General features: G+C 43.5%; 1 protein-coding gene across 1 annotated transcript in view; it reads right to left on the minus strand.

Annotated features, from left to right (window-relative positions):
• Positions 1–409: 409 nt before the first annotated feature.
• The window catches only part of LOC118496292 (peptidyl-prolyl cis-trans isomerase G-like), a 41,426-nt gene continuing 19,158 nt past the window's right edge, over positions 410–22,677 (minus strand). The window contains exons 3-13 of the mRNA XM_036007449.1: positions 16,444–16,457; positions 16,318–16,331; positions 15,810–16,005; positions 15,021–15,159; positions 12,977–13,084; positions 10,933–11,040; positions 8,890–8,997; positions 6,846–6,953; positions 4,802–4,909; positions 2,758–2,865; positions 410–822 (exon numbers count right to left, since the gene is read on the minus strand). Coding sequence (XP_035863342.1) covers positions 615–822; positions 2,758–2,865; positions 4,802–4,909; positions 6,846–6,953; positions 8,890–8,997; positions 10,933–11,040; positions 12,977–13,084; positions 15,021–15,159; positions 15,810–16,005; positions 16,318–16,331; positions 16,444–16,457 — 1,219 coding nt within the window. The 3' untranslated portion in view covers positions 410–614. The remainder of the gene's footprint in view (positions 823–2,757; positions 2,866–4,801; positions 4,910–6,845; positions 6,954–8,889; positions 8,998–10,932; positions 11,041–12,976; positions 13,085–15,020; positions 15,160–15,809; positions 16,006–16,317; positions 16,332–16,443; positions 16,458–22,677) is intronic.

Below are 22,677 nucleotides of genomic sequence, written 5' to 3' on the forward strand. Positions count from 1 at the left end.
GAAAAAAGAGTTTTACTCACCTGACACATTCACAAGGTTGATTAAGCAATTTATTGCATATTCCTGAATACATTTATGTTATATAATACTTACCTGAGATACAGTACCTGTGGAGAAAAAAGAGTTTTACTCACCTGACACATTCACAAGGTTGATTAAGCAATTTATTGCATATTATTTGATATATACTCATTCTTGTCGGTGGATGAGGGGGCTTTGATGAGGGACGGGGAGTCCAGGGTGTTTTGGCTATGCTGTCAGTAGTGAGTGCATTTAAGGTCCCGGTGCAATTCGTAAGTCACCGGGACCCCTTGATTTAATCCCTATACCGCCCGGACTCAACAGCACCTGCCTTGGCCCCCCTGTCCTTTCTGAGAGGCCTCCCCTCCACTGCTCCTCATTATTTAGGATGTACTCTGTTGGCATACAGGACTGAACTTGGTTTTCCAGGACAATTTCTGTTGTTATATATTTTGTATAGAGAACTTAATAAGTTACAATATATGATGTGATGGTCCAGTGATTTCCCAGCCGAGCGAGGTAAGGGCTTTTGGCAGCGTTCTTTTCACAGGCACAAACCAATTTCTATTATAACAGTCTTTTAGACTTTACCTTCACTGATGATCTTTTGACCCAGCATTTATTAGAAGGTCTTTTGACCCAGTCTTAACTAGACGGTCTCTTGACCTAAACCTAACCAGATGGTCTTTTGACCTAATCTTAACCAGACGGTCTTTTGACCTAATCTTAACCAGATGGTCTTTTGACCTAATCTTAACCAGACGGTCTCTTGACCTAAACCTAACCAGATGGTCTTTTGACCTAATCCTAACCAGAGGATTTTTGAATACACCTTACCTGTTTTCCTGAATTCTGAACTTAACCAGTTGAACCCCTAATAATTTGGATGCAGTTCTATATATTAAAGAGCACTGTTGTGACTTTAATTATTATTTAAGCCTCTATTTTGAGTGATTCAGACTGCATATCCACACTTAGAAGAGCACTTTTGTGACTTCCACTTAGTTTCAACTGTTGAATGTATTAAGAGCACTGTTGTGCCTTTATTCTGAAAAAAACAGGAACTTTTATTGTGAAGGACTAAAACACGTGATTACGTACTTCCTGCCTGTCTGTTCAGATTGCTGCCAGCCTTACTTGCCCGTGCCGCTTGTTGCTTGAGGAATGAAAAGACGCAAATGAGTATGTATGCAGACTTGATAAAGGCCTATTGAGGTTGAAACGTACGTCGTCGAAATAAATACTACTCAAGACCATCACGTTTACTCTTTTTGAGTTTATTCCATTTTTTGGAAGTGTCTTTTAAAGTTTAAATGTCCGTGAGAGGCACAAAATGGCGACTCCAGGTCGAGACTGCAGCCTGTTAGCTGTTAGCTACAGCTACAGCTACAACCAGGAGAGATGGCTGACCGCTACCAACCTACCGGTAAGGATCCAACTCTTTGGCCACGGGGGTTCTCCATTACGCCGCGATCGTCGGACCTGCACCATGAGAGACGACCGGAGCGCCATGATGAGCCAGGGATGCCGTCTGCGCCAGGGTCGCTGCTGGAGCCTTGTTCGGGCCCGCTCCGCTACCCGACGGCCTGTTGTTTTCCACCAGAGGGATGATACCGACCGCAGCTGCAGCCCCGCTCACTGCACGCCTTCGCTGGGGCCCGTGTTTGGCCTGCCCCGCCTGGGATCAGAGACGGACTAGAAGACACCTAAAAGGAAGATTTTCTATTATAACCAGAGGTTAAAAAGGTATCCTGGGCTTACAGATTGGTGACAGTTCATTTATAGTTTATATTCACCTCTGATACAGCAGAAATATTAATCTTAATAATGTAAGATATACATATATAAGCATTTTATTGCATTTATAAGTACATTTTTTGTTCATATTATACTTACCTGAGATGCAGCAACAACAGAGTACCTATATATTGTGGTTGGTTAAGCAATTTATTGCACATTCCTAAATACATTTTTGTTATATTATACTTACCTGAGATACAGTACCTGTGGAGAAAAAACAGGAGAAAAAAGAGTTTTACTCACCTGACACATTCACAAGGTTGATTAAGCAATTTATTGCATATTCCTGAATACATTTATGTTATATAATACTTACCTGAGATACAGTACCTGTGGAGAAAAAAGAGTTTTACTCACCTGACACATTCACAAGGTTGATTAAGCAATTTATTGCATATTATTTGATATATACTCATTCTTGTCGGTGGATGAGGGGGCTTTGATGAGGGACGGGGAGTCCAGGGTGTTTTGGCTATGCTGTCAGTAGTGAGTGCATTTAAGGTCCCGGTGCAATTCGTAAGTCACCGGGACCCCTTGATTTAATCCCTATACCGCCCGGACTCAACAGCACCTGCCTTGGCCCCCCTGTCCTTTCTGAGAGGCCTCCCCTCCACTGCTCCTCATATTTAGGATGTACTCTGTTGGCATACAGGACTGAACTTGGTTTTCCAGGACAATTTCTGTTGTTATATATTTTGTATAGAGAACTTAATAAGTTACAATATATGATGTGATGGTCCAGTGATTTCCCAGCCGAGCGAGGTAAGGGCTTTTGGCAGCGTTCTTTTCACAGGCACAAACCAATTTCTATTATAACAGTCTTTTAGACTTTACCTTCACTGATGATCTTTTGACCCAGCATTTATTAGAAGGTCTTTTGACCCAGTCTTAACTAGACGGTCTCTTGACCTAAACCTAACCAGATGGTCTTTTGACCTAATCTTAACCAGACGGTCTTTTGACCTAATCTTAACCAGATGGTCTTTTGACCTAATCTTAACCAGACGGTCTCTTGACCTAAACCTAACCAGATGGTCTTTTGACCTAATCCTAACCAGAGGATTTTTGAATACACCTTACCTGTTTTCCTGAATTCTGAACTTAACCAGTTGAACCCCTAATAATTTGGATGCAGTTCTATATATTAAAGAGCACTGTTGTGACTTTAATTATTATTTAAGCCTCTATTTTGAGTGATTCAGACTGCATATCCACACTTAGAAGAGCACTTTTGTGACTTCCACTTAGTTTCAACTGTTGAATGTATTAAGAGCACTGTTGTGCCTTTATTCTGAAAAAAACAGGAACTTTTATTGTGAAGGACTAAAACACGTGATTACGTACTTCCTGCCTGTCTGTTCAGATTGCTGCCAGCCTTACTTGCCCGTGCCGCTTGTTGCTTGAGGAATGAAAAGACGCAAATGAGTATGTATGCAGACTTGATAAAGGCCTATTGAGGTTGAAACGTACGTCGTCGAAATAAATACTACTCAAGACCATCACGTTTACTCTTTTTGAGTTTATTCCATTTTTTGGAAGTGTCTTTTAAAGTTTAAATGTCCGTGAGAGGCACAAAATGGCGACTCCAGGTCGAGACTGCAGCCTGTTAGCTGTTAGCTACAGCTACAGCTACAACCAGGAGAGATGGCTGACCGCTACCAACCTACCGGTAAGGATCCAACTCTTTGGCCACGGGGGTTCTCCATTACGCCGCGATCGTCGGACCTGCACCATGAGAGACGACCGGAGCGCCATGATGAGCCAGGGATGCCGTCTGCGCCAGGGTCGCTGCTGGAGCCTTGTTCGGGCCCGCTCCGCTACCCGACGGCCTGTTGTTTTCCACCAGAGGGATGATACCGACCGCAGCTGCAGCCCCGCTCACTGCACGCCTTCGCTGGGGCCCGTGTTTGGCCTGCCCCGCCTGGGATCAGAGACGGACTAGAAGACACCTAAAAGGAAGATTTTCTATTATAACCAGAGGTTAAAAAGGTATCCTGGGCTTACAGATTGGTGACAGTTCATTTATAGTTTATATTCACCTCTGATACAGCAGAAATATTAATCTTAATAATGTAAGATATACATATATAAGCATTTTATTGCATTTATAAGTACATTTTTTGTTCATATTATACTTACCTGAGATGCAGCAACAACAGAGTACCTATATATTGTGGTTGGTTAAGCAATTTATTGCACATTCCTAAATACATTTTTGTTATATTATACTTACCTGAGATACAGTACCTGTGGAGAAAAAACAGGAGAAAAAAGAGTTTTACTCACCTGACACATTCACAAGGTTGATTAAGCAATTTATTGCATATTCCTGAATACATTTATGTTATATAATACTTACCTGAGATACAGTACCTGTGGAGAAAAAAGAGTTTTACTCACCTGACACATTCACAAGGTTGATTAAGCAATTTATTGCATATTATTTGATATATACTCATTCTTGTCGGTGGATGAGGGGGCTTTGATGAGGGACGGGGAGTCCAGGGTGTTTTGGCTATGCTGTCAGTAGTGAGTGCATTTAAGGTCCCGGTGCAATTCGTAAGTCACCGGGACCCCTTGATTTAATCCCTATACCGCCCGGACTCAACAGCACCTGCCTTGGCCCCCCTGTCCTTTCTGAGAGGCCTCCCCTCCACTGCTCCTCATAATTTAGGATGTACTCTGTTGGCATACAGGACTGAACTTGGTTTTCCAGGACAATTTCTGTTGTTATATATTTTGTATAGAGAACTTAATAAGTTACAATATATGATGTGATGGTCCAGTGATTTCCCAGCCGAGCGAGGTAAGGGCTTTTGGCAGCGTTCTTTTCACAGGCACAAACCAATTTCTATTATAACAGTCTTTTAGACTTTACCTTCACTGATGATCTTTTGACCCAGCATTTATTAGAAGGTCTTTTGACCCAGTCTTAACTAGACGGTCTCTTGACCTAAACCTAACCAGATGGTCTTTTGACCTAATCTTAACCAGACGGTCTTTTGACCTAATCTTAACCAGATGGTCTTTTGACCTAATCTTAACCAGACGGTCTCTTGACCTAAACCTAACCAGATGGTCTTTTGACCTAATCCTAACCAGAGGATTTTTGAATACACCTTACCTGTTTTCCTGAATTCTGAACTTAACCAGTTGAACCCCTAATAATTTGGATGCAGTTCTATATATTAAAGAGCACTGTTGTGACTTTAATTATTATTTAAGCCTCTATTTTGAGTGATTCAGACTGCATATCCACACTTAGAAGAGCACTTTTGTGACTTCCACTTAGTTTCAACTGTTGAATGTATTAAGAGCACTGTTGTGCCTTTATTCTGAAAAAAACAGGAACTTTTATTGTGAAGGACTAAAACACGTGATTACGTACTTCCTGCCTGTCTGTTCAGATTGCTGCCAGCCTTACTTGCCCGTGCCGCTTGTTGCTTGAGGAATGAAAAGACGCAAATGAGTATGTATGCAGACTTGATAAAGGCCTATTGAGGTTGAAACGTACGTCGTCGAAATAAATACTACTCAAGACCATCACGTTTACTCTTTTTGAGTTTATTCCATTTTTTGGAAGTGTCTTTTAAAGTTTAAATGTCCGTGAGAGGCACAAAATGGCGACTCCAGGTCGAGACTGCAGCCTGTTAGCTGTTAGCTACAGCTACAGCTACAACCAGGAGAGATGGCTGACCGCTACCAACCTACCGGTAAGGATCCAACTCTTTGGCCACGGGGGTTCTCCATTACGCCGCGATCGTCGGACCTGCACCATGAGAGACGACCGGAGCGCCATGATGAGCCAGGGATGCCGTCTGCGCCAGGGTCGCTGCTGGAGCCTTGTTCGGGCCCGCTCCGCTACCCGACGGCCTGTTGTTTTCCACCAGAGGGATGATACCGACCGCAGCTGCAGCCCCGCTCACTGCACGCCTTCGCTGGGGCCCGTGTTTGGCCTGCCCCGCCTGGGATCAGAGACGGACTAGAAGACACCTAAAAGGAAGATTTTCTATTATAACCAGAGGTTAAAAAGGTATCCTGGGCTTACAGATTGGTGACAGTTCATTTATAGTTTATATTCACCTCTGATACAGCAGAAATATTAATCTTAATAATGTAAGATATACATATATAAGCATTTTATTGCATTTATAAGTACATTTTTTGTTCATATTATACTTACCTGAGATGCAGCAACAACAGAGTACCTATATATTGTGGTTGGTTAAGCAATTTATTGCACATTCCTAAATACATTTTTGTTATATTATACTTACCTGAGATACAGTACCTGTGGAGAAAAAACAGGAGAAAAAAGAGTTTTACTCACCTGACACATTCACAAGGTTGATTAAGCAATTTATTGCATATTCCTGAATACATTTATGTTATATAATACTTACCTGAGATACAGTACCTGTGGAGAAAAAAGAGTTTTACTCACCTGACACATTCACAAGGTTGATTAAGCAATTTATTGCATATTATTTGATATATACTCATTCTTGTCGGTGGATGAGGGGGCTTTGATGAGGGACGGGGAGTCCAGGGTGTTTTGGCTATGCTGTCAGTAGTGAGTGCATTTAAGGTCCCGGTGCAATTCGTAAGTCACCGGGACCCCTTGATTTAATCCCTATACCGCCCGGACTCAACAGCACCTGCCTTGGCCCCCCTGTCCTTTCTGAGAGGCCTCCCCTCCACTGCTCCTCATAATTTAGGATGTACTCTGTTGGCATACAGGACTGAACTTGGTTTTCCAGGACAATTTCTGTTGTTATATATTTTGTATAGAGAACTTAATAAGTTACAATATATGATGTGATGGTCCAGTGATTTCCCAGCCGAGCGAGGTAAGGGCTTTTGGCAGCGTTCTTTTCACAGGCACAAACCAATTTCTATTATAACAGTCTTTTAGACTTTACCTTCACTGATGATCTTTTGACCCAGCATTTATTAGAAGGTCTTTTGACCCAGTCTTAACTAGACGGTCTCTTGACCTAAACCTAACCAGATGGTCTTTTGACCTAATCTTAACCAGACGGTCTTTTGACCTAATCTTAACCAGATGGTCTTTTGACCTAATCTTAACCAGACGGTCTCTTGACCTAAACCTAACCAGATGGTCTTTTGACCTAATCCTAACCAGAGGATTTTTGAATACACCTTACCTGTTTTCCTGAATTCTGAACTTAACCAGTTGAACCCCTAATAATTTGGATGCAGTTCTATATATTAAAGAGCACTGTTGTGACTTTAATTATTATTTAAGCCTCTATTTTGAGTGATTCAGACTGCATATCCACACTTAGAAGAGCACTTTTGTGACTTCCACTTAGTTTCAACTGTTGAATGTATTAAGAGCACTGTTGTGCCTTTATTCTGAAAAAAACAGGAACTTTTATTGTGAAGGACTAAAACACGTGATTACGTACTTCCTGCCTGTCTGTTCAGATTGCTGCCAGCCTTACTTGCCCGTGCCGCTTGTTGCTTGAGGAATGAAAAGACGCAAATGAGTATGTATGCAGACTTGATAAAGGCCTATTGAGGTTGAAACGTACGTCGTCGAAATAAATACTACTCAAGACCATCACGTTTACTCTTTTTGAGTTTATTCCATTTTTTGGAAGTGTCTTTTAAAGTTTAAATGTCCGTGAGAGGCACAAAATGGCGACTCCAGGTCGAGACTGCAGCCTGTTAGCTGTTAGCTACAGCTACAGCTACAACCAGGAGAGATGGCTGACCGCTACCAACCTACCGGTAAGGATCCAACTCTTTGGCCACGGGGGTTCTCCATTACGCCGCGATCGTCGGACCTGCACCATGAGAGACGACCGGAGCGCCATGATGAGCCAGGGATGCCGTCTGCGCCAGGGTCGCTGCTGGAGCCTTGTTCGGGCCCGCTCCGCTACCCGACGGCCTGTTGTTTTCCACCAGAGGGATGATACCGACCGCAGCTGCAGCCCCGCTCACTGCACGCCTTCGCTGGGGCCCGTGTTTGGCCTGCCCCGCCTGGGATCAGAGACGGACTAGAAGACACCTAAAAGGAAGATTTTCTATTATAACCAGAGGTTAAAAAGGTATCCTGGGCTTACAGATTGGTGACAGTTCATTTATAGTTTATATTCACCTCTGATACAGCAGAAATATTAATCTTAATAATGTAAGATATACATATATAAGCATTTTATTGCATTTATAAGTACATTTTTTGTTCATATTATACTTACCTGAGATGCAGCAACAACAGAGTACCTATATATTGTGGTTGGTTAAGCAATTTATTGCACATTCCTAAATACATTTTTGTTATATTATACTTACCTGAGATACAGTACCTGTGGAGAAAAAACAGGAGAAAAAAGAGTTTTACTCACCTGACACATTCACAAGGTTGATTAAGCAATTTATTGCATATTCCTGAATACATTTATGTTATATAATACTTACCTGAGATACAGTACCTGTGGAGAAAAAAGAGTTTTACTCACCTGACACATTCACAAGGTTGATTAAGCAATTTATTGCATATTATTTGATATATACTCATTCTTGTCGGTGGATGAGGGGGCTTTGATGAGGGACGGGGAGTCCAGGGTGTTTTGGCTATGCTGTCAGTAGTGAGTGCATTTAAGGTCCCGGTGCAATTCGTAAGTCACCGGGACCCCTTGATTTAATCCCTATACCGCCCGGACTCAACAGCACCTGCCTTGGCCCCCCTGTCCTTTCTGAGAGGCCTCCCCTCCACTGCTCCTCATAATTTAGGATGTACTCTGTTGGCATACAGGACTGAACTTGGTTTTCCAGGACAATTTCTGTTGTTATATATTTTGTATAGAGAACTTAATAAGTTACAATATATGATGTGATGGTCCAGTGATTTCCCAGCCGAGCGAGGTAAGGGCTTTTGGCAGCGTTCTTTTCACAGGCACAAACCAATTTCTATTATAACAGTCTTTTAGACTTTACCTTCACTGATGATCTTTTGACCCAGCATTTATTAGAAGGTCTTTTGACCCAGTCTTAACTAGACGGTCTCTTGACCTAAACCTAACCAGATGGTCTTTTGACCTAATCTTAACCAGACGGTCTTTTGACCTAATCTTAACCAGATGGTCTTTTGACCTAATCTTAACCAGACGGTCTCTTGACCTAAACCTAACCAGATGGTCTTTTGACCTAATCCTAACCAGAGGATTTTTGAATACACCTTACCTGTTTTCCTGAATTCTGAACTTAACCAGTTGAACCCCTAATAATTTGGATGCAGTTCTATATATTAAAGAGCACTGTTGTGACTTTAATTATTATTTAAGCCTCTATTTTGAGTGATTCAGACTGCATATCCACACTTAGAAGAGCACTTTTGTGACTTCCACTTAGTTTCAACTGTTGAATGTATTAAGAGCACTGTTGTGCCTTTATTCTGAAAAAAACAGGAACTTTTATTGTGAAGGACTAAAACACGTGATTACGTACTTCCTGCCTGTCTGTTCAGATTGCTGCCAGCCTTACTTGCCCGTGCCGCTTGTTGCTTGAGGAATGAAAAGACGCAAATGAGTATGTATGCAGACTTGATAAAGGCCTATTGAGGTTGAAACGTACGTCGTCGAAATAAATACTACTCAAGACCATCACGTTTACTCTTTTTGAGTTTATTCCATTTTTTGGAAGTGTCTTTTAAAGTTTAAATGTCCGTGAGAGGCACAAAATGGCGACTCCAGGTCGAGACTGCAGCCTGTTAGCTGTTAGCTACAGCTACAGCTACAACCAGGAGAGATGGCTGACCGCTACCAACCTACCGGTAAGGATCCAACTCTTTGGCCACGGGGGTTCTCCATTACGCCGCGATCGTCGGACCTGCACCATGAGAGACGACCGGAGCGCCATGATGAGCCAGGGATGCCGTCTGCGCCAGGGTCGCTGCTGGAGCCTTGTTCGGGCCCGCTCCGCTACCCGACGGCCTGTTGTTTTCCACCAGAGGGATGATACCGACCGCAGCTGCAGCCCCGCTCACTGCACGCCTTCGCTGGGGCCCGTGTTTGGCCTGCCCCGCCTGGGATCAGAGACGGACTAGAAGACACCTAAAAGGAAGATTTTCTATTATAACCAGAGGTTAAAAGGTATCCTGGGCTTACAGATTGGTGACAGTTCATTTATAGTTTATATTCACCTCTGATACAGCAGAAATATTAATCTTAATAATGTAAGATATACATATATAAGCATTTTATTGCATTTATAAGTACATTTTTTGTTCATATTATACTTACCTGAGATGCAGCAACAACAGAGTACCTATATATTGTGGTTGGTTAAGCAATTTATTGCACATTCCTAAATACATTTTTGTTATATTATACTTACCTGAGATACAGTACCTGTGGAGAAAAAACAGGAGAAAAAAGAGTTTTACTCACCTGACACATTCACAAGGTTGATTAAGCAATTTATTGCATATTCCTGAATACATTTATGTTATATAATACTTACCTGAGATACAGTACCTGTGGAGAAAAAAGAGTTTTACTCACCTGACACATTCACAAGGTTGATTAAGCAATTTATTGCATATTATTTGATATATACTCATTCTTGTCGGTGGATGAGGGGGCTTTGATGAGGGACGGGGAGTCCAGGGTGTTTTGGCTATGCTGTCAGTAGTGAGTGCATTTAAGGTCCCGGTGCAATTCGTAAGTCACCGGGACCCCTTGATTTAATCCCTATACCGCCCGGACTCAACAGCACCTGCCTTGGCCCCCCTGTCCTTTCTGAGAGGCCTCCCCTCCACTGCTCCTCATAATTTAGGATGTACTCTGTTGGCATACAGGACTGAACTTGGTTTTCCAGGACAATTTCTGTTGTTATATATTTTGTATAGAGAACTTAATAAGTTACAATATATGATGTGATGGTCCAGTGATTTCCCAGCCGAGCGAGGTAAGGGCTTTTGGCAGCGTTCTTTTCACAGGCACAAACCAATTTCTATTATAACAGTCTTTTAGACTTTACCTTCACTGATGATCTTTTGACCCAGCATTTATTAGAAGGTCTTTTGACCCAGTCTTAACTAGACGGTCTCTTGACCTAAACCTAACCAGATGGTCTTTTGACCTAATCTTAACCAGACGGTCTTTTGACCTAATCTTAACCAGATGGTCTTTTGACCTAATCTTAACCAGACGGTCTCTTGACCTAAACCTAACCAGATGGTCTTTTGACCTAATCCTAACCAGAGGATTTTTGAATACACCTTACCTGTTTTCCTGAATTCTGAACTTAACCAGTTGAACCCCTAATAATTTGGATGCAGTTCTATATATTAAAGAGCACTGTTGTGACTTTAATTATTATTTAAGCCTCTATTTTGAGTGATTCAGACTGCATATCCACACTTAGAAGAGCACTTTTGTGACTTCCACTTAGTTTCAACTGTTGAATGTATTAAGAGCACTGTTGTGCCTTTATTCTGAAAAAAACAGGAACTTTTATTGTGAAGGACTAAAACACGTGATTACGTACTTCCTGCCTGTCTGTTCAGATTGCTGCCAGCCTTACTTGCCCGTGCCGCTTGTTGCTTGAGGAATGAAAAGACGCAAATGAGTATGTATGCAGACTTGATAAAGGCCTATTGAGGTTGAAACGTACGTCGTCGAAATAAATACTACTCAAGACCATCACGTTTACTCTTTTTGAGTTTATTCCATTTTTTGGAAGTGTCTTTTAAAGTTTAAATGTCCGTGAGAGGCACAAAATGGCGACTCCAGGTCGAGACTGCAGCCTGTTAGCTGTTAGCTACAGCTACAGCTACAACCAGGAGAGATGGCTGACCGCTACCAACCTACCGGTAAGGATCCAACTCTTTGGCCACGGGGGTTCTCCATTACGCCGCGATCGTCGGACCTGCACCATGAGAGACGACCGGAGCGCCATGATGAGCCAGGGATGCCGTCTGCGCCAGGGTCGCTGCTGGAGCCTTGTTCGGGCCCGCTCCGCTACCCGACGGCCTGTTGTTTTCCACCAGAGGGATGATACCGACCGCAGCTGCAGCCCCGCTCACTGCACGCCTTCGCTGGGGCCCGTGTTTGGCCTGCCCCGCCTGGGATCAGAGACGGACTAGAAGACACCTAAAAGGAAGATTTTCTATTATAACCAGAGGTTAAAAAGGTATCCTGGGCTTACAGATTGGTGACAGTTCATTTATAGTTTATATTCACCTCTGATACAGCAGAAATATTAATCTTAATAATGTAAGATATACATATATAAGCATTTTATTGCATTTATAAGTACATTTTTTGTTCATATTATACTTACCTGAGATGCAGCAACAACAGAGTACCTATATATTGTGGTTGGTTAAGCAATTTATTGCACATTCCTAAATACATTTTTGTTATATTATACTTACCTGAGATACAGTACCTGTGGAGAAAAAACAGGAGAAAAAAGAGTTTTACTCACCTGACACATTCACAAGGTTGATTAAGCAATTTATTGCATATTCCTGAATACATTTATGTTATATAATACTTACCTGAGATACAGTACCTGTGGAGAAAAAAGAGTTTTACTCACCTGACACATTCACAAGGTTGATTAAGCAATTTATTGCATATTATTTGATATATACTCATTCTTGTCGGTGGATGAGGGGGCTTTGATGAGGGACGGGGAGTCCAGGGTGTTTTGGCTATGCTGTCAGTAGTGAGTGCATTTAAGGTCCCGGTGCAATTCGTAAGTCACCGGGACCCCTTGATTTAATCCCTATACCGCCCGGACTCAACAGCACCTGCCTTGGCCCCCCCTGTCCTTTCTGAGAGGCCTCCCCTCCACTGCTCCTCATATTTAGGATGTACTCTGTTGGCATACAGGACTGAACTTGGTTTTCCAGGACAATTTCTGTTGTTATATATTTTGTATAGAGAACTTAATAAGTTACAATATATGATGTGATGGTCCAGTGATTTCCCAGCCGAGCGAGGTAAGGGCTTTTGGCAGCGTTCTTTTCACAGGCACAAACCAATTTCTATTATAACAGTCTTTTAGACTTTACCTTCACTGATGATCTTTTGACCCAGCATTTATTAGAAGGTCTTTTGACCCAGTCTTAACTAGACGGTCTCTTGACCTAAACCTAACCAGATGGTCTTTTGACCTAATCTTAACCAGACGGTCTTTTGACCTAATCTTAACCAGATGGTCTTTTGACCTAATCTTAACCAGACGGTCTCTTGACCTAAACCTAACCAGATGGTCTTTTGACCTAATCCTAACCAGAGGATTTTTGAATACACCTTACCTGTTTTCCTGAATTCTGAACTTAACCAGTTGAACCCCTAATAATTTGGATGCAGTTCTATATATTAAAGAGCACTGTTGTGACTTTAATTATTATTTAAGCCTCTATTTTGAGTGATTCAGACTGCATATCCACACTTAGAAGAGCACTTTTGTGACTTCCACTTAGTTTCAACTGTTGAATGTATTAAGAGCACTGTTGTGCCTTTATTCTGAAAAAAACAGGAACTTTTATTGTGAAGGACTAAAACACGTGATTACGTACTTCCTGCCTGTCTGTTCAGATTGCTGCCAGCCTTACTTGCCCGTGCCGCTTGTTGCTTGAGGAATGAAAAGACGCAAATGAGTATGTATGCAGACTTGATAAAGGCCTATTGAGGTTGAAACGTACGTCGTCGAAATAAATACTACTCAAGACCATCACGTTTACTCTTTTTGAGTTTATTCCATTTTTTGGAAGTGTCTTTTAAAGTTTAAATGTCCGTGAGAGGCACAAAATGGCGACTCCAGGTCGAGACTGCAGCCTGTTAGCTGTTAGCTACAGCTACAGCTACAACCAGGAGAGATGGCTGACCGCTACCAACCTACCGGTAAGGATCCAACTCTTTGGCCACGGGGGTTCTCCATTACGCCGCGATCGTCGGACCTGCACCATGAGAGACGACCGGAGCGCCATGATGAGCCAGGGATGCCGTCTGCGCCAGGGTCGCTGCTGGAGCCTTGTTCGGGCCCGCTCCGCTACCCGACGGCCTGTTGTTTTCCACCAGAGGGATGATACCGACCGCAGCTGCAGCCCCGCTCACTGCACGCCTTCGCTGGGGCCCGTGTTTGGCCTGCCCCGCCTGGGATCAGAGACGGACTAGAAGACACCTAAAAGGAAGATTTTCTATTATAACCAGAGGTTAAAAAGGTATCCTGGGCTTACAGATTGGTGACAGTTCATTTATAGTTTATATTCACCTCTGATACAGCAGAAATATTAATCTTAATAATGTAAGATATACATATATAAGCATTTTATTGCATTTATAAGTACATTTTTTGTTCATATTATACTTACCTGAGATGCAGCAACAACAGAGTACCTATATATTGTGGTTGGTTAAGCAATTTATTGCACATTCCTAAATACATTTTTGTTATATTATACTTACCTGAGATACAGTACCTGTGGAGAAAAAACAGGAGAAAAAAGAGTTTTACTCACCTGACACATTCACAAGGTTGATTAAGCAATTTATTGCATATTCCTGAATACATTTATGTTATATAATACTTACCTGAGATACAGTACCTGTGGAGAAAAAAGAGTTTTACTCACCTGACACATTCACAAGGTTGATTAAGCAATTTATTGCATATTATTTGATATATACTCATTCTTGTCGGTGGATGAGGGGGCTTTGATGAGGGACGGGGAGTCCAGGGTGTTTTGGCTATGCTGTCAGTAGTGAGTGCATTTAAGGTCCCGGTGCAATTCGTAAGTCACCGGGACCCCTTGATTTAATCCCTATACCGCCCGGACTCAACAGCACCTGCCTTGGCCCCCCTGTCCTTTCTGAGAGGCCTCCCCTCCACTGCTCCTCATAATTTAGGATGTACTCTGTTGGCATACAGGACTGAACTTGGTTTTCCAGGACAATTTCTGTTGTTATATATTTTGTATAGAGAACTTAATAAGTTACAATATATGATGTGATGGTCCAGTGATTTCCCAGCCGAGCGAGGTAAGGGCTTTTGGCAGCGTTCTTTTCACAGGCACAAACCAATTTCTATTATAACAGTCTTTTAGACTTTACCTTCACTGATGATCTTTTGACCCAGCATTTATTAGAAGGTCTTTTGACCCAGTCTTAACTAGACGGTCTCTTGACCTAAACCTAACCAGATGGTCTTTTGACCTAATCTTAACCAGACGGTCTTTTGACCTAATCTTAACCAGATGGTCTTTTGACCTAATCTTAACCAGACGGTCTCTTGACCTAAACCTAACCAGATGGTCTTTTGACCTAATCCTAACCAGAGGATTTTTGAATACACCTTACCTGTTTTCCTGAATTCTGAACTTAACCAGTTGAACCCCTAATAATTTGGATGCAGTTCTATATATTAAAGAGCACTGTTGTGACTTTAATTATTATTTAAGCCTCTATTTTGAGTGATTCAGACTGCATATCCACACTTAGAAGAGCACTTTTGTGACTTCCACTTAGTTTCAACTGTTGAATGTATTAAGAGCACTGTTGTGCCTTTATTCTGAAAAAAACAGGAACTTTTATTGTGAAGGACTAAAACACGTGATTACGTACTTCCTGCCTGTCTGTTCAGATTGCTGCCAGCCTTACTTGCCCGTGCCGCTTGTTGCTTGAGGAATGAAAAGACGCAAATGAGTATGTATGCAGACTTGATAAAGGCCTATTGAGGTTGAAACGTACGTCGTCGAAATAAATACTACTCAAGACCATCACGTTTACTCTTTTTGAGTTTATTCCATTTTTTGGAAGTGTCTTTTAAAGTTTAAATGTCCGTGAGAGGCACAAAATGGCGACTCCAGGTCGAGACTGCAGCCTGTTAGCTGTTAGCTACAGCTACAGCTACAACCAGGAGAGATGGCTGACCGCTACCAACCTACCGGTAAGGATCCAACTCTTTGGCCACGGGGGTTCTCCATTACGCCGCGATCGTCGGACCTGCACCATGAGAGACGACCGGAGCGCCATGATGAGCCAGGGATGCCGTCTGCGCCAGGGTCGCTGCTGGAGCCTTGTTCGGGCCCGCTCCGCTACCCGACGGCCTGTTGTTTTCCACCAGAGGGATGATACCGACCGCAGCTGCAGCCCCGCTCACTGCACGCCTTCGCTGGGGCCCGTGTTTGGCCTGCCCCGCCTGGGATCAGAGACGGACTAGAAGACACCTAAAAGGAAGATTTTCTATTATAACCAGAGGTTAAAAAGGTATCCTGGGCTTACAGATTGGTGACAGTTCATTTATAGTTTATATTCACCTCTGATACAGCAGAAATATTAATCTTAATAATGTAAGATATACATATATAAGCATTTTATTGCATTTATAAGTACATTTTTTGTTCATATTATACTTACCTGAGATGCAGCAACAACAGAGTACCTATATATTGTGGTTGGTTAAGCAATTTATTGCACATTCCTAAATACATTTTTGTTATATTATACTTACCTGAGATACAGTACCTGTGGAGAAAAAACAGGAGAAAAAAGAGTTTTACTCACCTGACACATTCACAAGGTTGATTAAGCAATTTATTGCATATTCCTGAATACATTTATGTTATATAATACTTACCTGAGATACAGTACCTGTGGAGAAAAAAGAGTTTTACTCACCTGACACATTCACAAGGTTGATTAAGCAATTTATTGCATATTATTTGATATATACTCATTCTTGTCGGTGGATGAGGGGGCTTTGATGAGGGACGGGGAGTCCAGGGTGTTTTGGCTATGCTGTCAGTAGTGAGTGCATTTAAGGTCCCGGTGCAATTCGTAAGTCACCGGGACCCCTTGATTTAATCCCTAACCCCTAACCCTAACCCTAACCCTAACCCTAACCCTAACCCTCAGAAAATTGGACACTCTTGTACCAAGAGGCCTAAATGAAAAATAATTCAAAGATAGAGACATGTTATTTTTCCTTCTTTGTCCTGCCTCCCCACCTCTCCTCCTTTCCCTTTCCTCCACCCCTTCCATCCCCTCTTTTCCCTTTACCCTACCCACCTCCCACCTCTCCCTTCCTTTTCTGTCCCTAACCCACTCCATGACTTCTAACCCTAACCATAACCGTCTCTAACCCTCTCCATGACCTCTAACCCTAACCATAACCGTCACTGACCCCTGTCTGGGACTCTGACCCCAAATTTTGGTTACTGACCTTTGACCTAACCCTAAATTAGTGTTAACATTTGCTCAAAACTTTTTTTAGTGTTGTTCCGATTACATGCTGCAACAGCAGAGGGCATTCTGATGTGATGAATATAATTGTTGATATAATCGTAAATATGAGAACTGAGTGGCGATGGGGGTCCTCGAGGAGGGACAGTGGGGACCGGGGTGTTTTGATTGCTTTCTGTAGTGCGTGCATTCAGAGTCTCGGTGCTAAAGCACCGAGACCCTCTCCTTTTTCTAAACCTAACCCTAACCCTAACCCTAACCCTAACCCTAACCCAGCCTTCGGCTGTGAGACTTTCTTTAATTTCCCCTAACCCCCTAACCCTATACACATTCACATTTAGCATAATTTTTTTTCCTATTTACAACCCTCAAACAGCCCAAAATGAAGATGGGGACGTGGTCAGCCTAGCTGCTACGAAGATGAATTTGTTTCCGCACCAGGGACTTTCATTCTGTTTCTCTGTCTCCTCATGGCAAGGCTGGTATTTTTACTCTGCACACCCCTAGACAGACTTGTTGAAGTTTTAGGACTTCTTGAGGTCGAAAGGCTTCTTGCTTAATACAAGCCCACACACACACACACACACACATACACACACACCCTTTGATCCCTCATTCAACCCTCATCATCCTCTGACGTTTTCTGCTCAGAACAGCGCATATGCTGCGTGGGACAAATTATGCCACTTTTCTGTGTTTTGCCTAGACACTACACAGAACACACAGAGACGCATGCACACACACAGAGAGACAGACAGACAGACACACACACACGCAGACACACCTGTCGCACAGACAGACACACACACACACACACACACATACAGACACACCCCTCACACAAAACGCGACCTAATGAGTCAGAGTATTGCTAGCTCAGTGGTCAAATGTGCGGAACAGCAAAATCTCAACATAAACAAAGCTGACGAATGCAGCCCAAAACGCACGTGGAGACGCAGTCAGCGCGGCTGCTGCGAAGAGACATTTCTGCTTCTCCCGTGCTTCGTGGCAGGCTGAAAAAACAATTCCTTAAATCAACCTTAGACGTGCGGCCAATTGAGTCTCCCTTGAGAGACGCGAAGGGCAGCCGAAAGTGAGCGTACGGATGCGGTCGGCTCTGGGCCGCCGCAAAGGGTATATCTCTGCACAACGCTAAGGAGTGTATTCCTGCTTCCGTCCACTCACGGCAGGCCTAATCTGCGCTTCTTCAAATCCTTTACAGATGCGCCAGAATCAATGTGTTTCTGCAAAAAAGTGTGAGGCTGACATAAGTCTGATGCTCATTCTACTGCACACACAGAGTGCACGCTTGCTGCTTCAGGTTGTTTGTTTTTTTCCCCCTTTTTTCACATGCCGGCCGCACGCCGTCGACGGGACCCCACTTGTGGATCGAAGCTGCCGAGACGACCGTCGGGAGGCGGGGCGAAATGTGACGGCAGGTATGCAGACGCGCGCTCCCAGGGACACCATAAAACGCGACACAATGAGTCAGAATGGGGTCAATTGTGCAGAACGACAAAATCCAAAGGACTTTGGTTATAAGCGTTAATAACTAATATTATACATAATAACCTTGTAATTTAAAGCATAGAGCAAATTGTTTTTTTAAGATTATTAAACTGAACACTTTAAATGAATTAACCACTCGAGGCTGTTACATGAAATGAAGAAAAATACAAATTCCCTGAACTTCCAAATTGGTTAGCAAAGTTGCAACATTTAACAGAATTAATTACAATATTTCTTTTAACTTTGGACCAACTTTTGGCATCTCATACTGTTTTTACTTTCTCAAACTAAACATTTCTCTGAAATGAAAAGACTACACATTTGCTCTTTTATGCTGAAAGGACAGGAAGCTTTATTGCGAAGGGTGACCCACTTCCTGCCTGCCTGTCTGCTTGTGTGGGCTCTTGACTACCTGTTACATATCCCGGTAACCATCAGCAAATGTGCTGATGGTTACCGGGATATGTAAAGTGGTACCACTTGGAACCACTGGGGGTCTCTGATGTGCCTGCACACACAGACAGACAGACAGACAGACAGACAGACAGACAGACAGACACGCACACAGACACACACGCACACAGACACACACAAACACACAGACACACACACAGACACGCACGCACGCACACACACACACACACAACACAACACACAGAGACAGACACACACACAACACACAGAGACACAGACACACACAACACACAGAGACACAGACACACACAACACACAGAGACAGACACACACACACACACACACAGACACAACACACAGAGACACAGACAGACTGACAGACAGACAGACAGACAGAGACACACACACACAAACAGACACACAAACAGACACACACACACACACACACACACAACACAAACAGACACACACACACACACACACAAACAGACACACACACAGAGACACACAGACACACACGCACACAGACACACGTACACACAGAGACACACACAGACACAGACAGACAGACAGACACACAACACACAGAGACACACACACACACACACACACACACACACAACACAGAGACACACACACAACACACAGAGACACAGACACACACACACACAACACACAGAGACACAGACACACACACACACACAACACACAACACACAGAGACACAGACACACACACACACACAACACAGAGACACAGACACACACAGAGACACACACACACAGAGACACAGACACAACACACACACACACAGACACAACACACAGAGACACAGACACAACACACAGAGACACAGACACAACACACAGAGACACAGACACAACACACAGAGACACAGACACAACACACACACAGAGACACAGACACACACACACACACACAGACACAACACACACACACACACACACACACACACACACACACACAGACACAACACACAGAGACACAGACATAGACACTCAGACAGACAGAGACACACAACACAACACACAGAGACACAGACACACAAACAGACACACACACACCACACACACACACACACACAACACAACACAACACAAACAGACACACACACAGACACACAAACAGACACACACACACAGAGACACACACAGACACACACGCACACAGACACACGTACACAGAGACAGACACAGACAGACAGACAGACACACAACACACAGAGACACACACACACACACACACACAACACACAGAGACACACACACCACACACCACACACACACACACACAACACACAGAGACACAGACACACACACAACACACAGAGACACAGACACACACAAAAACACACACACACACACACACAACACAACACAGAGACACAGACACACACACAACACACAGAGACACAGACACACACACACAAACACAGACACACACAGACACAACACACAGAGACACAGACAGACAGAGACACACACACACACACAAACAGACCACACAGACACACACAGAGACACACACAGACACACACGCACACAGACACACGTACACACAGAGACACACACAGACACAGACAGACAGACAGACAGACACACAAACACAGAGACCACGCACACACACACACACACACAAACACACAGACAGACAGACAGACAGACAGACTGAATTGTCAGGTAATGTAAGGTGTTGAACTGTGTTTCCAAATGGCTTAAGGTTATGAAAAAATGACTGGTACCTTTGCCTCATTTCAACAGCCCTGCCTGCCTGCCTGCCTGCCTGCCTGCCTGCCTGCCTGACGAAAGACCACTCATGGGAGCAAACGGGAGGTCTGCCATTTGCCTACACACAACACACAGACACACACACACACAGACACACACATGCACTAACCCTAACCCAAAGTGAATATCTCTCCGTCTATTTTTCTTTCACATTTTACATACGCTACTCGTTTTACACCGCTTCCTCGCTCTTTGGGCGTGCACCCTGGCTCTCCCGTCTTCCCGATACTCTTTGCGTTTCCCATTCACATTTAGCATAATTTTCTTCCTATTTACAACCCTCAAACAGCCCAAAATGAAGATGGGGACGTGGTCAGCCTAGCTGCTACGAAGATGAATTTGTTTCCGCAACAGGGACTTTCATTCTGTTTCTCTGTCTCCTCATGGCAAGGCTGATATTTTTACTCTGCACACCCCTAGACAGACTTCTTGAAGTTTTAGGACTTCTTGAGGTCGAAAGGCTTCTTGCTTAATACAAGCCCCCACACACACATACACATTCACATTTAGCATAATTTTTTTTCCTATTTACAACCCTCAAACAGCCCAAAATGAAGATGGGGACGTGGTCAGCCTAGCTGCTACGAAGATGAACTTGTTTCCGCACCAGGGACTTTCATTCTGTTTCTCTGTCTCCTCATGGCAAGGCTGGTATTTTTACTCTGCACACCCCTAGACAGACTTGTTGAAGTTTTAGGACTTCTTGAGGTCGAAAGGCTTCTTGCTTAATACAAGCCCCACACACACACACACACACACACCCTTTGATCCCTCATTCATCCCTCATCATCCTCTGACATTTTCAGCTCAGAACAGCGCATATGCTGCGTGGGACAAATTATGCCACTTTTCTGTGTTTTGCCTAGACACCACACAGAACACACAGAGATGCATGCACACAGACAGACAGACAGACAGACAGACACACCGCTCACACAAAACGCGACCTAATGAGTCAGAGTATTGCTAGCTCAGTGGTCAAATGTGCGGAACAGCAAAATCTCAACATAAACAAAGCTGACGAATGCAGCCCAAAACGCACGTGGAGACGCAGTCAGCGCGGCTGCTGCGAAGAGACATTTCTGCTTCTCCCGTGCTTCGTGGCAGGCTGAAAAAAACAATTCCTTAAATCAACCTTAGACGTGCGGCCAATTGAGTCTCCCTTGAGAGACGTGAAGGGCAGCCGAAAGTGAGTGTACGGATGCGGTCGGCACTGGGCCGCCGCAAAGGGTATATCTCTGCACAACGCTAAGGAGTGTATTCCTGTTTCCGTCCACTCACGGCAGGCCTAATCTGCGCTTCTTCAAATCCTTTACAGATACGCCAGAATCTATGTGTTTTCTGCAAAAAAGTGTGAGGCTGACATAAGTCTGATGCTCATTCTACTGCACACACAGAGTGCACGCTTGCTGCTTCAGGTTGTTTGTTTTTTTTCCTCCCTTTTTTCACATGCCGGCCGCACGCCGTCGACGGGACCCCACTTGTGGATTGAAGCTACTTTGACGACAGTCGGGAGGTGGCAAAATGTAACGGCAGGTATGCAGAAACGCACACACACACACACACACACACACACAGACACGCACACATACACACACACAGACAGACACACTCTCAATAGTGTCATTTATCCCCTATTTACATTTTCTGGGAAGATCAGCATATGTGCTGAAGGACTCCAGAAACGTGTCTTGATCAGAATATGTAAACAAAAAGTTACACGACAAATAGCTACCAATCGACTCCAAATGACCTGAAACGCACACTTCCTAAAAATATCCTGGAGGAACATTTTCCGGGAAAAACACTTTTCACAAAATCCTACAATTAAAGTCTATGGCGCGAACATTTTCGCTTATAACTCCAGAACGGTACGTCCTACACACTTGGAACGGACTC

The sequence above is a fragment of the Sander lucioperca genome, chromosome 11 (genome assembly GCF_008315115.2).
Source record: "Sander lucioperca isolate FBNREF2018 chromosome 11, SLUC_FBN_1.2, whole genome shotgun sequence".
In the NCBI taxonomy this organism is placed as follows: Eukaryota; Metazoa; Chordata; class Actinopteri; order Perciformes; family Percidae; genus Sander; species Sander lucioperca.